The 18,964-nt window shown below is 45.1% G+C and overlaps 1 protein-coding gene across 2 annotated transcripts in view; it reads right to left on the minus strand.

Moving 5' to 3' along the window:
* Positions 1–5,510: 5,510 nt before the first annotated feature.
* Positions 5,511–18,964, minus strand: part of LOC121569250 — a 32,343-nt gene continuing 18,889 nt past the window's right edge. For both annotated transcript variants that reach the window (XM_041880054.2, XM_041880056.2), the window contains exons 7-14: positions 13,987–14,166; positions 9,427–9,618; positions 7,582–7,761; positions 7,135–7,367; positions 6,858–6,987; positions 6,270–6,648; positions 6,059–6,133; positions 5,511–5,927 (exon numbers count right to left, since the gene is read on the minus strand). In XM_041880054.2, coding sequence (XP_041735988.2) covers positions 5,749–5,927; positions 6,059–6,133; positions 6,270–6,648; positions 6,858–6,987; positions 7,135–7,367; positions 7,582–7,761; positions 9,427–9,618; positions 13,987–14,166 — 1,548 coding nt within the window. In that variant the 3' untranslated portion in view covers positions 5,511–5,748. The remainder of the gene's footprint in view (positions 5,928–6,058; positions 6,134–6,269; positions 6,649–6,857; positions 6,988–7,134; positions 7,368–7,581; positions 7,762–9,426; positions 9,619–13,986; positions 14,167–18,964) is intronic.

The following is an 18,964-nucleotide window of genomic DNA, read 5'->3' on the forward strand; positions in this document are numbered from 1 at the left end:
GTATTCCTCTTGTCCAGATGGGATAGGGCAGTGTGCAGTGTGATGGCGATTGCATCGTCTGTGGATCTATTGGGGCGGTAAGCAAATTTAAGTGGGTCTAGGGTGACAGGTAAGGTAGAGGTGATATGATCCTTGACTAGTCTCTCAAAGCACTTCATGATGACAGAGGTGAGTGCTACAGGGCAATAGTCATTTAGTTCAGTTACCTTTGCTTTCTTGGGTACAGGAACAATGGTGGCCATCTTGAAGCATGTGGGAACAGCAGACTGGGAAAGGGAGAGATTGAATATGTCCATAAACACACCAGCCAGCTGGTCTGCGCATGCTCTGAGGACGCGGCTAGGGATGCCGTCTGGGCCTGCTTAAATGTCTTAATCACGTTGGCCATGGAGAAGGCGAGGCCACAGTCCTTGGTAGTGGGCCTCGTCAGTGGCACTGTGTTATCCTCAAAGCGGGCGAAGAAGGTGTTTAGCTTGTCTGGAAGCGAGACGTCGGTGTCGGCGACGTGGCTGGTTTTCCTTTTGTAGTCCGTGATTGTCTGTAGACCCTGCCGCATACGTCTCATGTCTGAGCCATTGAATTGAGACTCCACTTTGTCTCTATACTGATGTTTTGCCAGTTTAATTGCCTTGCGGAGTGAGTAGCTACACTGTTTGTATTCTGCCATATTCCCAGTCACCTTGCCATGGTTGAATGCAGTGGTTCGCGCTTTCAGATTAGCGCGAATGCTGCCATCTATCCACGGTTTCTGGTTAGGGTAGGTTTTAATAGTCACAGTGGGCACAACATCACCTATACACTTCCTGATACAGTGAGGGAAAAAAGTATTTGATCCCTTGCTGATTTTGTACGTTTGCCCACTGACAAAGAAATTATCAGTCTATAATTTTAATGGTAGGTTTATTTGAACAGTGAGAGACAGAATAACAACAAAAAAATCCAGAAAAACACGTCAAACAAGTTATAAATTGATTTGCATTTTAATGAGGGAAATAAGTATTTGACCCCCTCTCAATCACAAAGATTTCTGGCTCCCAGGTGTCTTTTATACAGGTAACGAGCTGAGATTAGGAGCACACTCTTAAAGGGAGTGCTCCTAATCTCAGTTTGTTACCTGTATAAAAGACACCTGTCCACAGAAGCAATCAATCAATCAGATTCCAAACTCTCCACCATGGCCAAGACCAAAGAGCTCTCCAAGGATGTCAGGGACAAGATTGTAGACCTAAACAAGACTGGAATGGGCTACAAGACCATCGCCAAGCAGCTTGGTGAGAAGGTGACAACAGTTGGTCCGATTATTCGCAAATGGAAGAAACACAAAATAACTGTCAATCACCCTCTGCCTGGGGCTCCATGCAAGATCTCACCTCGTGGAGTTGCAATGATCATGAGAACGGTGAGGAATCAGCCCAGAACTACACGGGAGGATCTTGTCAATGATCTCAAGGCAGCTGGGACCATAGTCACCAAGAAAACAATTGGTAACACACTACGCCATGAAGGACTGAAATCCTGCAGCACCCGCAAGGTCCCCCTGCTCAAGAAAGCACATATACATGCCTGTCTGAAGTTTGCCAATGAACATCTGAATGATTCAGAGGAGAACTGGGTGAAAGTGTTGTAGTCAGATGAGACCAAAATGGAGCTCTTTGGCATCAACTCAACTCGCCATGTTTGGAGGAGGAGGAATGCTGCCTATGACCCCAAGAACACCATCCCCACCGTCAAACATGGAGGTGGAAACATTATGCTTTGGGGGTGTTTTTCTGCTAAGGGGACAGGACAACTTCACCGCATCAAAGGGACGATGGATGGGGCCATGTACCGTCAAATCTTGGGTGAGAACCTCCTTCCCTCAGCCAGGGCATTGAAAATGGGTCGTGGATGGGTATTCCAGCATGACAATGACCCAAAACACACGGCCAAGGCAACAAAGGAGTGGCTCAAGAAGAAGCACATTAAGGTCCTGGAGTGGCCTAGCCAGTCTCCAGACCTTAATCCCATAGAAAATCTGTGGAGGGAGCTGAAGGTTCGAGTTGCCAAACATCAGCCTCGAAACCTTACTGACTTGGAGAAGATCTGCAAAGAGGAGTGGAACAAAATCCCTCCTGAGATGTGTGCAAACCTGGTGGCCAACTACAAGAAACGTCTGACCTCTGTGATTGCCAACAAGGGTTTTGCCACCAAGTACTAAGTCATGTTTTGCAGAGGGGTCAAATACTTATTTCCCTCATTAAAATGCAAATCAATTTATAACATTTTTGACATGCGTTTTTCTGGATTTTTGTTGTTGTTATTCTGTCTCTCACTGTTCAAATAAACCTACCATTAAAATTATAGACTGATCATGTCTTTGTCAGTGGGCAAACGTACAAAATCAGCAGGGGATCAAATACTTTTGTACCTGTTTCCTCCAGCATCTTCACAAGGTCCTTTGCTGTTGTTCTGGGATTGATTTGCACTTTTCGCACCAAAGTACATTCATCTCTAGGAGTCTCCTTCCTGAGCGGTATGACGGCTGCGTGGTCCCATGGTGTTTATACTTGCGTACGATTATTTGTACAGATGAACGTGGTACCTTCAGGCGTTTGGAAATTGCTCCCAAGGATGAACCAGACTTGAGGAGGTCTACAATTTTTTTCTGAGGTCTCGGCTGATTTCTTTTGATTTTCCCATGTTGTCAAGCAAAGAGGCACTGAGTTTGAAGGTAGGCCTTGAAATACACTGCTCAAAAAAATTAAGGGAACACTAAAATAACACATCCTAGATCTGAATGAATGAAATAATCGTATTAAATACTTTTTTCTTTACATAGTTGAATGTGCTGACAACTAAATCACACAAAAATTATCAATGGAAATCAAATTTATCAACCCATGGACGTCTGGATTTGGAGTCACCCTCAAAATTAAAGTGGAAAACCACACTACAGGCTGATCCAACTTTGATGTAATGTCCTTAAAACAAGTCAAAATGAGGCTCAGTAGTGTGTGTGGCCTCCACGTGCCTGTATGACCTCCCTACAACGCCTGGGCATGCTCCTGATGAGGTGGCGGATGGTCTCCTGAGGGATCTCCTCCCAGACCTGGACTAAAGCATCCGCCAACTCCTGGACAGTCTGTGGTGCAACGTGGCGTTGGTGGATGGAGCGAGACATGATGTCCCAGATGTGCTCAATTGGATTCAGGTCTGGGGAACAGGCGGGCCAGTCCATAGCATCAATGCCTTCCTCTTGCAGGAACTGCTGACACACTCCAGCCACATGAGGTCTAGCATTGTCTTGCATTAGGAGGAACCCAGGGCCAACCGCACCAGCATATGGTCTCACAAGGGGTCTGAGGATCTCATCTCGGTACCTAATGGCAGTCAGGCTACCTCTGGCGAGCACATGGAGGGCTGTGCGGCCCCCCAAAGAAATGCCACCCCACACCATGACTGACCCACCGCCAAACCGGTCATGCTGGAGGATGTTGCAGGCAGCAGAACGTTCTCCACGGCGTCTCCAGACTCTGTCACGTCTGTCACATGTGCTCAGTGTGAACCTGCTTTCATCTGTGAAGAGCACAGGGTGCCAGTGGCGAATTTGCCAATCTTGGTGTTCTCTGGCAAATGCCAAACGTTCTGCACGGTGTTGGGCTGTAAGCACAACCCCCACCTGTGGACGTCAGGCCCTTATACCACCCTCATGGAGTCTGTTTCTGACCGTTTGAGCAGACACATGCACATTTGTGGCCTGCTGGAGGTCATTTTGCAGGGCTCTGGCAGTGCTCCTCCTGCTCCTCCTTAAACAAAGGCGGAGGTAGCAGTCCTGCTGCTGGGTTGTTGCCCTCCTACGGCCTCCTCCACGTCTCCTGATGTACTGGCCTGTCTCCTGGTAGCGCCTCCATGCTCTGGACACTACGCTGACAGACACAGCAAACCTTCTTGGCACAGCTCGCATTGATGTGCCATCCTGGATGAGCTGCACTACCTGAGCCACTTGCGTGGGTTGTAGACTCTGTCTCATGCTACCACTAGAGTGAAAGCACCGCCAGCATTCAAAAGTGACCAAAACATTAGCCAGGAAGCATAGGAATTGAGAAGTGGTCTGGTCACCACCTGCAAAACCAGTCCTTTATTGGGGGTGTCTTGCTAATTGCCTATAATTTCCACCTGTTGTCTATTCCATTTGCACAACAGCATGTGAAATTTATTGTCAATCAGTGTTGCTTCCTAAGTGGACAGTTTGATTTCACAGAAGTGCGATTGACTTGGAGTTACATTGTGTTGTTTAAGTGTTCCCTTTATTTTTTTGAGCAGTGTACATCGACAGGTATACCTCCAATTGACTCAAATTATGTTAATTAGCCTATCAGAAGCTTCTAAAGCCATGGCATAATTTTCTGGAATTTCCCAAGCTGTTTAAAGGCACAGTCAACTTAGTGTATGTAAACTTCTGACCCACTAGAATTGTAAACAATTGTTGGAAAAATTACTTGTGTCATGCACAAAGTAGATGTCCTAACCGACTTGCCAAAACTACAGTTTGTTAACAAGACATTTATAGAGTGGTTGAAAAACAAGTTTTAATGACTCCAACCTAAGTTGATGTAAACTTCCGACTTCAACTGTAAGTGTATGTTACATTTCCACAGTAACCTAAGCACCAGAGGCGTTTATTACAAAACAGGATCAAACTTTTTCACTCAGGCCCCCCTTCTAGCATTGTGGAACATCTTGTAGCTAAAAAACATTAGCCGACATGGGCTAGTTGATCTGGACATTTCTGACAAGTTATAAATAGCTCTCTAAGGTATGCAATGACTGACATGACAAGCGGATTCTACTAGTGCATTCGACTATTACAACTTTCAAGATTAAGTTGAAAGCCGGACTGAGTTTTTTGGGGGGGACCTACCTTGAAAATAAAGTCTGATCATTTGTCTGGTGGGATCAGATAGAATTCTATTCCACTTGGAGATCATTTTCAAAACAAGGCACGTTTTCTCACAACCAACCAAGAAAATGACAGAGTTACATCACTTGCATTTGGTACAAGAGTTTATTTACAACAGTGTTAACAGAGTTAGTGCGTGTGTAGACCTGTGTGTGTGTGTTGTACTTTCACTACCAGTCTAACTCCAACAGGGTCCAGCCTCAGAGAAATAAACTAAAACCAAGGTAGCAGGTAAGTATTCGACTGGTAATTTAAAATCTGAACGTGCAGTACATCATTGCCATAATTACTATAATACAGGTTTCTGCTGGGCGGTTGGGTATAAAGGAATCTCAGACTACAAAAGCAGCATCTTCACCACACCAGCAACATGGAGGGAGTCCGTCTGTATGTATATTAACACTTCTGGGCTGTATGTATATTAACAAGTCCAGGCACTGATTTTAATAGACAAATAAAAACACAGATATAAAAATAATGCACATATAACACAGAAACAAAACACACAGACATATAGACCCACTTTAAGAGGCACACAAACACATTGATAAAACACACAGACATATAGACCCACTTTAAGAGGCACACAAACACATTGATAAAACACACAGACATATAGACCCACTTTAAGAGGCACACAAACACATTGATAAAACACACATTACACAAAGTAGTATGTGCACAGATACTGTCCTGAAATATGTGGGTCCATAACTGTACGTTTTTCTTTGAGTCATTAGGACAATTCTAGGCGTGGTCAGAACATTTAGAGTCAGAAACAGGCGAGAGGAGGGGGGGGGGGTGGATCCTCATTTCCTGAAGAAGGCGTGTCGGGTGAAGGTGTACCACAGGTGGGCGGGCTTTTGCTTGGGCTCGGCCAATGTGAACACCTGCTGCTGAGGCACGCTGGTTGGCACGGTAACGTGGCGCTGGTGAATTGGATGCAGGGGCTGGTGGTGTGGCGGGACAGTGCCAGAGTAGCCAATGGCTGTGGAGGAAATACAAAACACACAAACAACGTTTTTAAAACATTCTTTACAATAGTGAGCATAAAATGAATCCAATACCACATGCACAGCAACTGTAAGAATAAAAAAGCATGATGTATTTAACGCTTACTCTTCATTTTCCCTTGTTTGGATTTCCTTGCATTGAAGATTGCTTGTTTTCGCTGCGTTTCACTGATCTTCATTCCTTAAAAATAAAATAAAGAAAAAAACAGCCAATCAAATGTCATTCAACACTTACACATTCTCCTCTGGTGAAACACCTTTCCCCTCTTCTAGTCTCCTTCCCTTCCCCTCCATCTCTCCATCCCACCCCTCCTCACCCATCTCTTGGTCCTCCTGTACTCTCAGTCTCTCCCTGGCGAAGGCCTGCAGCCAGCGTTGTCTGTCCTTGGGCTTTCTGCAGCAGAGGTAACACAGGGTCTCCAGGGTGGAGCTGTTGCGGAGCCGCAGGGCGTTCTTCAGCGAGATGCCCAGCTCAGGGTCCCTGCCGTCGGGCATCTCCAGGACCTCCGTGTGGTCCATGTCCAGGCGGCCGCGGTAGTGCAGCAGGTCGCGGCGCAGTACGTCCTTCTTACAGAACACCAGCTGGTGGTCAAACAGGAAGAAGCTGCGCTGCTGTGTCTTGTTGCCCTGCCAGGTGATCCGGGTCAGCTCTCCAGAGTGGATCAGCTCCGAGCTGCGCTCCAACACGTCTGCTCCCTGAAAGGAACAATGACAGAGAGACATTCATTAGGTTGAGTTGCAGTCATTGTTAGATCATTGATTGATCCACTAGCTACATCTCAAATCACCCCACTCAGTGCATTACTTTGAGCCAGGTAGACAACATGAGTTCCTGCTACGATGGCAATAGCATAGGTATAACATCTTTCTGCTACAGTAATAACACAAGTAGAAGATTCTCTCACCTCCCAGTGTAGGATGGCCACCTGCCAGTGAGCGATGGCGTCAACACTCTCCAGCCGCCTCTTCCCCTCATTGATGAGGCTCGCCACGTTCTTCATCGCCTCGTACGCATCACTCACTCTACCGTAGTCACTACAGCACACAACATCAACAGCATTTGAGAGTGTGAAAAGGTTTGTGTGTGTATCCGTGTGTGTGTGTATAGGTGTGTGTATAGGTGCATGTGTGGGTACAGTATATGTTGTGAAGTTTGTAAAGTGTGTGTGTGTTGTGACTTACCTGTGGTCTTTGGGGGTGTATTTGAGCAGCTCTCTCAGCTGCAGGGGGTACTTGCAGATCTTCTGGACGGGCGTGAGCAGGAAGCCAGCGATGGAGATGTCAATCATCTGCTGCAGCAGCCGGCAGGCCTCAAAGAAGTGCTTGTACCTGCCCAGCTTCATGAGGCGCTGCAGCTCCCCACACGCTGCAGGGTGGGTGTTACAGTACTCAGAGTAGATGGAGAAACCCTCCCCCTGAGAGAGAGAGAGGGGATACAGAGAGGGGAGAGGGAAAAAAGGAGGGAGAGAGGGGGCAAGAGAGTTAAATAAAACCTTACCAAATAGGGATGTGACTGTTTTGAAATGTATACAGTGAAATGTTTACAGGAAAAATGTTTTGGAAAAATGCTGTATGTAGTAATACAATCTGTGTATGTGTGTGACTGTGTGTGTAGAAAGGTAGAAGTACCTGTGAGAGGAAACAGGCTCCTATCTCACTGAGGTGAGGCTGGTCTGTGTTGTACTTCTTCTCCAGGTCTTTGAGGAACTGTCTCTGGAACTTATAGATGTCCTCGATGTTACTGAAAATGGTCTTCAGCTGCAGCTCAGTGAACATGCCCGGGTTTTTACGACACTGACGGATATAGCCCTGGGAAAAGCATTAGACATAGTCAGATGTTTAAGTTGTAACAAGGAATAACCGTTACTATTGAGTTGTGGTCAATGCAAGGTTTGACCAGCAGGGGGAGAGCCAATGAAGCTGGTGGAGATCCAGAGCACTAGGGAGATTCTCATTTGAATAAAAGTCAGTCCTCTTCTCTCCTTGACTCCTCTGTCCTCCTCTCCTCCGTGACCCGGAAACTGATAAGTGGTCGAGAAGAGTGTCAAATGGTTAGTAGGTGAAAACAAAGGCATCTGCTCCTCTCCTCCATTTCCAACTTCGACAGAGGACGCACAAGAGTGTCCTTGCGGCAGGTAGCGCGGAAGTGCCATGCCTCCTTTGAATCAGGTGTTCTCAGAGGAGAAGAGCATGCATACATATAACATTATATGCTACTTATCCTTTTATCTATAAAATACATATATGGACAAGCAATGACAGAGCGGCATGGACTAAGATACAGTAGAATATTATAGAATACAGTATATACATATGAGATGAGTAATGCAAGATATGTCAACATTATTAAAGTGACTAGTGTTCTATTTCTTAAAGTGGCCAGTGATTTCAATAGGCAGCAGCAACCTCTAATGTGCTAGTGATGGCTATTTAACAGCCTGATGGCCTTGAGATAGAAGCTGTTTTTCATTCTCTCGGTCCCAGCTTTGATGCACCTGTACTGACCTCGCCTTCTGGATGATAGCGGGGTGAACAGGCAGTGGCTCGGGTGGTTGATGTCCTTGATTATCTTTTTGGCCTTCCTGTGACATCGGGTGCTGTAGGTGTCCTGGAGGGCGGGTAGTTTGTTCCCGGTAATGCGTTCGGCAGACCGCACTACCCTCTGGAGAGCCCTGCGGTTGCGTGCGGTGCAGTTGCCGTACCAGGCGGTGATACAGCCCGACAGGATGCTCTCAATTGTACATCTGTAAAAGTTTGTGAGGGTTTTAGGTGCCAAGACAAATCTCTTCAGCCTCCTGAGGTTGAAGATGCTCTGTTGCGCCTTCTTCACCACACTGTCTGCGTGGGTGGACCATTTCAGTTTGTCGGTGATGTGTATGCCAAGGAACTTGAAGCTTTCCACCTTCTGCGGTCCCGTCGATGTGGATAGGGGGGGTGCACCCTCTGCTGTTTCCTGAAGTCCACGATCATCTCCTTTGTTTTGTTGACGTTGAGTGAGAGGTTATTTTCCTGGCACCACACTCCCAGAGCCCTCACCTCCTCCCTGTAGGCGGTCTCATCATTGTTGGTAATCAAGCCTACTACTGTTGTGTCGTCTGTAAACTTGATGATTGAGTTGGAGGCGTGCGTGGCCACGCAGTCATGGATGAACAGGGAGTACAGCAGGGGGCTGAGCATGCACCCTTGTGGAGCCCCAGTGTTGAGGATCAGCGAAGTGGATCATTTGCCGGATGACGCGTGAGTGGAGAAGGAGAGTTTAATTTCATACAAGCGCATTAGTTTCCACATTTCCTCTCCTCCGCTCCTCGATTACCTTTGACCTTTTTCAAAAAGAGGCAAGGAGAGGACGGAGGAGAGCAGGAGGAGGAGAGCAAAACCAATAGAAATTCTACCCTAGTTGTAATGTCAGTGACGATGGAGGAGGGGAGACATGGGTTAGGGTCGGTTAACGTTTATGGTCGAGCCTCCACCCACCTCACAGATGTCCCGGAGGTGTTTGATGTAGATGCGTTCCGTGTTCATGATCTCTTTGACCACATTGGTCCTCATCTGGTCTCGGTGCTCGGCGCTGTGTGTGTCCCGGGGGGCAGTGTGTGGGTCCTCCTGGTCCAGAGCACAACTCCCTACACTCTCCGCTCCAGAGTCCTCCTCCTGATTCACACGCACCTGTCAAATCACACACACACACACACACACACACACATTACCAGGTGAACCACAGTCACGCACAGTTCGCCTATACTAGCACCTGTAAATTAAATGCAGTTAACCCAACCTACATTCCTATGGTAACATTAGAAACACCATGTTGGCTGTGTCCATAAGATGTGTGTAGTGTGGATAGGCTGGAAGTAGAGGCCTAGGCGTTGTTGTTCACTAGTTTGCTCCAATTGGGGAAGGGGCGGTGGGGTTGGAAAGTAATAAAGAAAAATATATATTTTTTAAGGATATGTATGTATGTATGTATGTATGTATGTATGTATGTATGTATGTATGTATGTATGTATGTATGTATGTATGTATGTATGTATGTATGTATGTATGTATATATATATATATATATATATATATATATATATATATATATATATATATATATATATATATATATATATATATCATATACACAGTGAGGGAAAAAAGTATTTGATCCCCTGCTGATTTTGTACGTTTGGCCACTGACAAAGAAATGATCAGTCTATAATTTTAATTGTAGGTTAATTTGAACAGTGAGAGACAGAATAACAAAAAAAAAAAACAGAAAAACGCATGTAAAAAATGTTATAAATTGATTTTCATTTTAATGAGGGAAATAAGTATTTGACCCCCTCTCAATCAGAAAGATTTCTGGCTCCCAGGTGTCTTTTATACAGGTAACGAGCTGAGATTAGGAGCACACTCTTAAAGGGAGTCCTCCTAATCTCAGCTTGTTACCTGTATAAAAGACACCTGTCCACAGAAGCAATCAATCAATCAGATTCCAAACTCTCCACCATGGCCAAGACCAAAGAGCTCTCCAAGGATGTCAGGGACAAGATTGTAGACCTACACAAGGCTGGAATGGGCTACAAGACCATCGCCAAGCAGCTTGGTGAGAAGGTGACAACAGTTGGTGCGATTATTCGCAAATGGAAGAAACACAAAATAACTGTCAATCTCCCTCGGCCTGGGGCTCCATGCAAGATCTCACCTCGGTGAGGAATCAGCCCAGAACCACACGGGAGGATCTTGTCAATGATCTCAAGGCAGCTGGGACCATAGTCACCAAGAAAACAATTGGTAACACACTACGCCGTGAAGGACTGAAATCCTGCAGCGCCCGCAAGGTCCCCCTGCTCAAAAAGCACATATACATGCCCGTCTGAAGTTTGCCAATGAACATCTGAATGATTCAGAGGAGAACTGGGTGATGTGGTCAGATGAGGCCAAAATGGAGCTCTTTGGCATCAACTCGCCGTGTTTGGAGGAGGAAGAATGCTGCGTATGTCCCCAAGAACACCATCAAACATGGAGGTGGAAACATTATGCTTTGGGGGTGTTTTTCTGCTAAGGGGGCAGGACAACTTCACAGCATCAAAGGGACGATGGACAGGGTCATGTACCTTCAAATCTTGGGTGAGAACCTCCTTCCCTCAGCCAGGGCATTGAAAATGGGTCGTATATGGGTATTCCAGCATGACAATGACTCAAAACACACGGCCAAGGCAACAAAGGAGTGGCTCAATAAGAAGCACATTAAGGTCCTGGAGTGGCCTAGCCAGTCTCCAGACCTTAATCCCATTGAAAATCTGTGGAGGGAGCTGAAGGTTCGAGTTGCCAAACGTCAGCCTCAAAACCTTAATGACTTGGAGAAGATCTGCAAAGAGGAGTGGGACAAAATCCCTCCTGAGATGTGTGCAAACCTGGTGGGCAACTACAAGAAACGTCTGACCTCTGTGATTGCCAACAAGGGTTTTGCCACCAAGTACTAAGTCATGTTTTGCAGAGGGGTCAAATACTTATTTCCCTCATTAAAATGCAAATCAATTTATAACATTTTTGACATGCGTTATTCTGGATTTTGTTGTTGTTATTCTGTCTCTCACTGTTCAAATAAACCTACCATTAAAATGATAGATATTATATCAGTGGGCAAACGTACAAAATCAGCAGGGGATCAAATACTTTTTTTCCCTCACTGTATATATACAGTGGGGAAAAAAAGTATTTAGTCAGCCACCAATTGTGCAAGTTCACCCACTTAAATAGATGAGAGAGGCCTGTAATTTTCATCATAGGTACAAGTCAACTATGACAGACAAAATGAGAAAAAAATATCCAGAAAATGACATTGTAGGATTTTTAATGAATTTATTTGCAAATTATGGTGGAAAATAAGTATTTGGTCAATAACAAAAGTTTCTCAATACTTTGTTATATACCCTTTGTTGGCAATGACACAGGTCAAACGTTTTCTGTAAGTCTTCACAAGGTTTTCACACACTGTTGCTGGTATTTTGGCCCATTCCTCCATGCAGATCTCCTCTAGAGCAGTGATGTTTTGGGGCTGTCGCTGGGCAACACGGACTTTCAACTCCCTCCAAAGATTTTCTATGGGGTTGAGATCTGGAGACTGGCTAGGCCACTCCAGGACCTTGAAATGCTTCTTACGAAGCCACTCCTTCGTTGCCCGGGCGGTGTGTTTGGGATCAATGTCATGCTGAAAGACCCAGCCACGTTTCATCTTCAATGCCCTTGCTGATAGAAGGAGGTTTTCACTCAAAATCTCACGATACATGGCCCCATTCATTCTTTCCTTTACACGGATCAGTCGTCCTGGTCCCTTTGCAGAAAAACAGCCCCAAAGCATTATGTTTCCACCCCCATGCCACAGTAGGTATGGTGTTCTTTGGATGAAACTCAGCATTCTTTGTCCTCCAAACACGACAAGTTGAGTTTTTACCAAAAAGTTATATTTTGGTTTCATCTGACCATATGACATTCTCCCAATCCTCTTCTGGATCATCCAAATGCACTCTAGCAAACTTCAGACGGGCCTGGACATGTACTGGCTTAAGCAGGGGGACACGTCTGGCACTGCAGGATTTGAGTCCCTGGCGGCGTAGTGTGTTACTGATGGTAGGCTTTGTTACTTTGGTCCCAGCTCTCTGCAGGTCATTCACTAGGTATTCCCGTGTGGTTCTGGGATTTTTGCTCACCGTTCTTATGATCATTTTGACCCCACGGGGTGAGATCTTGCGTGGAGCCCCAGATCGAGGGAGATTATCAGTGGTTTTGTATGTCTTCCATTTCCTAAAAATTGCTCCCACAGTTGATTTCTTCAAACCAAGCTGCTTACCTATTGCAGATTCAGTCTTCCCAGCCTGGTGCAGGTCTACAATTTTGTTTCTGGTGTCCTTTGACAGCTCTTTGGTCTTGGCCATAGTGGAGTTTGGAGTGTGACTGTTTGAGGTTGTGGACAGGTGTCTTTTATACTGATAACAAGTTCAAACAGGTGCCATTAATACAGGTAACGAGTGGAGGACAGAGGAGCCTCTTAAAGAAGAAGTTACAGGTCTGTGAGAGCCAGAAATCTTGCTTGTTTGTAGGTGACCAAATACTTATTTTCCACCATAATTTGCAAATAAATTCATAAAAAATCCTACAATGTGATTTTCTGGATTTTCTTTTCTCAATTTGTCTGTCATAGTTGACGTGTACCTATGATGAAAATTACAGGCCTCTCTCATCTTTTTAAGTGGGAGAACTTGCACAATTGGTGGCTGACTAAATACTTTTTTTCCCCACTGTATATATATATATATATATATATATATATATAGAGAGAGAGAGATATCTATAGAGATATATATTTGCGAGAAAAAAACCATATGGGGGATTGGAAGTGATGCAGACAATTACATTGATGGAAGTTACAATATATCTGCAATATTAAAGCTGATCTACCCTTTAATAAATAAATAAAATTTTAATAAACAATAAACAAACAAAAAAACACCATGTATGGTTAACAAGCCCCTGTCCGTCATCAACAATCACCAACAGGGGCAATTATCAAGCGGTCACCCCCCCTGTCAATCAACTGGCTTCACCATAGCTTCCCTAATTAAGATGCAACTGTAAATCAACGCAAGTCACCAGGGAAACCACCGAAACCTCTGAACCCACACTACCCTTGAACACACACTACTAAGGTGCTTGGTTGGATCCAAGACAGTTTCAGGGCCTTTGGCTGGCAGGGTCTAGCGTAAACATCAATTACACAGAATGTCTACTTAAGACAAAACATGGAAGCCTCTTGTATTTTCTTGTATTTCCTGAGCTGAGCTGATCATTTCAATGACCCAACTATGGTGTCTTGTGCAGAAGTTGTTTTGTTTGTGACCTCTGTTTGCTTCATGACCTGACTTGTTTGTATCTTGTTGTTGTGAAAAAATATCAATAAAAACTTAAATAATTGAATTTGATTGATTTTTCTTTCTTTTCAATGCAACAAGGCTAGTGCACAAATGTGTTGACTCAGTGTTGTCTTACCCTGACGAAGCTGGAAGGGAACCAGGCCTCCCTGTCTGCCCCCATGCCCCACCACCAGTCCTTGTGAGGGGCCTCCAGCACCCGGATCACATCCCCTGCCTTGAACGCCAGCTCCTGCTCCTCCATTGTCACATGGTCCCACAGGGCCTCTGCATACACTGCTTGACCCTGGCTGATCCACTGAGAGAGCAAGGGGGAAGAGAGAGGGGGAAGAGAGAGGGGGAAGAGAGAACGGGGAGGGTTACCGAGCTTATGTAATGACAGACACGCACAGATAATTACAGAATTACATGCACAGCATACTCATGTCCAACACACAGATTACGCTTGGACATGGGAAACTCAGACCAAAACGGATCACACACACACACACACACATCAGGGATGACCTGGCAGAAACGGCATATTGACTTGGAGAGACATTACATCCAATGTTCCCTCTAAGCTGCGCGCGTGCGCAGTAGCCCCAAGACTGCCTCGCAGCTGCCCGGGCCTGAAATATCAGCCCACAAAGAGAAGTAGGAGTCTGAACATCACTCAACGACTGGTGGAACATTAGTCTTCATTATTATTCCTTTTTATCCTAGTGGTAATTACAGTCTTGTCCCATCGCTGCAACTCCCCTACGGACTCGGGAGAGGCGATGGTCGAGGGCCATGCGTCCTCCGAAACACGACCCGCCAAGCCGCGCTGCTTCTTGACACACTGCTCCCTTAACCCAGAAGCACCAATGTGTCGGAGGAAACACCGTACAGCTGGCGACCTGAAGTCACAAGGAGTCGCTAGAGCGCGATGGGACAAGGACATCCCAGACGGCCAAACACTACCCTAACCCGGACGATGCTGGGCCAATTGTGCGCCGTCTCATGGGTCTCCCGGTCGCGTCCGGCTGCGACACAGCCCGGGATCGAACCCGGATCTGTAGTGACGCCTCTAGCACTGCGATGCATTGCCTTAGACCGCTGCGCCACTCGGGAGGCCTAACGCCAAACATTTCTGTAAAAAACAACAACAATAAAGTATTGTGTTCCTATTTTCTTTTATTAGTCTTGGGCTGTTGGCAGTAGGTGCACCCGATTCAACTGCACTGCATGCCGGGTAGGCAAACTGTTGCCATTTTGAACCATTTCATGTGTCTGAAAGTACAAACTCTTCCTTCCCGGCGGGCCCAGAGCAAATCAAGTGCACTATAGGACTACCGCTGGCCAATCAGATGGCTCAGATGACCTTGTCTGCAGTAACGTAGCAGGCATAAAAGAAAGCTACAGCAAAGTTGATACTGTGAGATTTCAAAACGTTTAAAACCATGAGAGAGACTGTCAACGAATACAGCAAAGAGCTGCTGTTTGTATGAGTGAGTTCATGTTTAAGTTCTTACTCAGCACTGTCAACACTTTGTATTCAAAACTTTCATAAGCCGTAAAATGCACGTTCTTCCTATTTCCACTCAGCGCTACATCAAGCAGTGCAGCAGTAATGAATGAGTAGGAAAGTGTATTTATAGGCTTGCGTTGTTGTTATTATTAGCGGAATTTTTTAATATCGAGGAATATTTCACTTTCTCTGTTCATAGGAGTAACAACATGAATTTGTGCATGAGGCAGAAATAATGCGGTGCGACTCGAGTTTCCCCATCAGCTGGAAGACGGTGTCCCTTTTTGGTCAGTGTCAGTGGAGGAGAGGGAGAGCGGAGGGATGTTGAGAGGCGGACCCTCAGTCTGCTGCTCTCTCCCTCCGCTGAGACTGACCATCAGATGCAGGCACCATCAGCCCAGTAAAATAAAAAGCTCATTATTTAAATGTATGCTCACTCGGATGTGCCTCACATGTTTTACAACAACGGATCTATCACCGGTGTGATCATACTTCCCCAAACAAAAAATTTGCATTGGCAGGGCAATTCAAGCAAAGCCAATATGCTGTGACAATGTATTGGGCCTATAGCTTACTGCACAATCCTCATTGCTACAGGACTGTTTTTAATTGGCTAATGTATAGTCTTACTTTTTCAAATCTGAGCGGTAGATCTCGGCTTGCATTTAGATTCAGAAAGTGATCTCGACTCAGAAAGGGTTGGTGACCACCGTTCTAGAGTTTTCCCTGTTAACACTACCAACGTTTCCCTTTACTGTGGCAATTGTGATCGAATCAACACAATGTTCGCCACTTTCAATGCAACATACCGAAACAAAAACTATGCAACAGATTTTGTTGTAGGCAGAACGCATCGGAGTAGGATTCTATTGCATTGACAGGCATGACTCAGCCCATACTCTACACAGACCTGTGCGGCATAACCAATCAGAGCTGCGGCAGGCCTATATGTAAATAGACCATTACCATATACAGTGGGGAAAAAAAGTATTTAGTCAGCCACCAATTGTGCAAGTTCTCCCACTTAAAAAGATGAGAGAGGCCTGTAATTTTCGTCATAGGTACACGTCAACTATGACAGACAAAATGAGAAAAAAAAATCCAGAAAATCACATTGTATGATTTTTTATGAATTTATTGGCATATGATGGTGGAAAATAAGTATTTGGTCAATAACAAAAGTTTCTCAATACTTTGTTATATACCCTTTGTTGGCAATGACACAGGTCAAACGTTTTCTGTAAGTCTTCACAAGGTTTTCACACACTGTTGCTAGTATTTTGGCCCATTCCTCCATGCAGATCTCCTCTAGAGCAGTGATGTTTTGGGGCTGTCGCTGGGCAACACAGACTTTCAACTCCCCTCCAAAGATTTTCTATGGGGTTGAGATCTGGAGACTGGCTAGGCCACTCCAGGACCTTGAAATGCTTCTTACGAAGCCACTCCTTCGTTGCCCGGGCGGTGTGTTTGGGATCATTGTCATGCTGAAAGACCCAGCCACGTTTCATCTTCAATGCCCTTGCTGATGGAAGGAGGGTTTCACTCAAAATCTCACGATACATGGCCCCATTCATTCTTTCCTTTACACGGATCAGTCGTCCTGGTCCCTTTGCAGAAAAAAAGCCCCAAAGCATGATGTTTCCAACCCCATGCTTCACAGTAGGTATGGTGTTCTTTGGATGCAACTCAGCATTCTTTGTCCTCCAAACATGACGAGTTGAGTTTTTACCAAAAAGTTATATTTTGGTTTCATCTGACCATATGACATTCTCCCAATCCTCTTCTGGATCATCCAAATGCACTTCAGACGGGCCTGGACATGTACTGGCTTAAGCAGGGGGACACGTCTCGCACTGCAGGATTTGAGTCCCTGGCGGCGTAGTGTGTTACTGATGGTTGGCTTTGTTACTTTGGTCCCAGCTCTCTGCAGGTCATTCACTAGGTCTCCCTGTGTGGTTCTGGGATTTTTGCTCACCATTCTTGTGATCATTTTGACCCCACGGGGTGAGATCTTGCGTGGAGCCCCAGATCGAGGGAGATTATCAGTGGTCTTGTATGTCTTCCATTTCCTAATAATTGCTCCCACAGTTGATTTCTTCAAACCAAGCTGCTTACCTATTGCAGATTCAGTCTTCCCAGCCTGGTGCAGGTCTACAATTTTGTTTTTGGTGTCCTTTGACAGCTCTTTGGTCTTGGCCATTGTGAAGTTTGGAGTGTGACTGTATGAGGTTGTGGACAGGTGTCTTTTATACTGATAACAAGTTCAAACAGGTGCCATTAATACAGGTAACGAGTGGAGGACAGAGGAGCCTCTTAAAGAAGAAGTTACAGGTCTGTGAGAGCCAGAAATCTTGCTTGTTTGTAGGTGACCAAATACTTATTTTCCACCATAATTTGCAAATAAATTCATTAAAAATCCTACAATGGGATTTTCTGGATTTTTTTTTCTCAATTTGTCTGTCATAGTTGACGTGTACCTATGATGAAATTTACAGGCCTCTCTCATCTTTTTAAGTGGGAGAACTTGCACAATTGGTGGCTGACTAAATACTTTTTTTCCCCACTGTATGGATCTGTGCCATTTACTTTGAACTGGACTGTGTTTACAGCATGAGCGGTCATGAGTAGATTCGCTTGTTTTGAGATCAAAACGAGAGCTGCATGTAGCCACGTGTGCACATTTTGTTCATATCCTTTCCTAGTTAGTGAGTTATTAGCCCAGTTATAGATCATTTGTAGTCAGCAATAGAGGATTGATTCCTACAAGAGCACAAAACGTGTACATTTCTAGGCATCTTTGAAAAGTGAGTCAGGTACATAGCTTTTTTTGTCATAAAGGGCAGTGTTGTAACATTGACGTGTACACGGACACGGTGACTGAGTTAATCAGGAAGTGTATAGGGGACGTTGTTCCCACTGTGACTATTAAAACCTACCCAAACCAGAAACCGTGGATAGATGGCAGCATTCGCGCAAAACTGAAAGCGCAAACCACTGCATTTAACCATGGCAAGGTGACTGGGAATATGACCGAATACAAACAGTGTAGTTATTCCCTCCGTAAGGCAATCAAACAGGCAAAACGTCAGTACAGAGACAAAGTGGAGTCGTAATTCAACGGCTCAGACACGAGACGTAAAGTCGTGGTCAAAAGTTTTGAGAATGACACAAGTATTGGTCTTCATAAAGTTTATTGCTTCAGTGTTTTTAGATATTTTTGTCAGATGTTACTATGGTTTACTGAAGTATAATTACAAGCATTCCATAAGTGTCAAAGGCTTTTCTTGACAATTACATTAAGTTTATGCAAAGAGTCAATATTTGCAGTGTTGACCCTTCTTTTTCAAGACCTCTGCAATCCGTCCTGGCATGCTGTCAATTAACTTCTGGGCCACATCCTGACTGATGGCAGCCCATTCTTGCATAATCAATGGGAGTTTGTCAGAATTTGTGGGTGTTTGTTTGTCCACCCGCCTCTTGACGATTGACCACAAGTTCTCAATGGGATTAAGGTCTGGGGAGTTTCCTGGCCATGGACCCAAAATGTTGATGTTTTGTTCCCAGAGCCACTTAGTTATCACTTTTGCCTTTTGGCAAGGTGCTC

This window comes from Coregonus clupeaformis, chromosome 7 (assembly GCF_020615455.1).
Source record: "Coregonus clupeaformis isolate EN_2021a chromosome 7, ASM2061545v1, whole genome shotgun sequence".
Classification (NCBI taxonomy): Eukaryota; Metazoa; Chordata; class Actinopteri; order Salmoniformes; family Salmonidae; genus Coregonus; species Coregonus clupeaformis.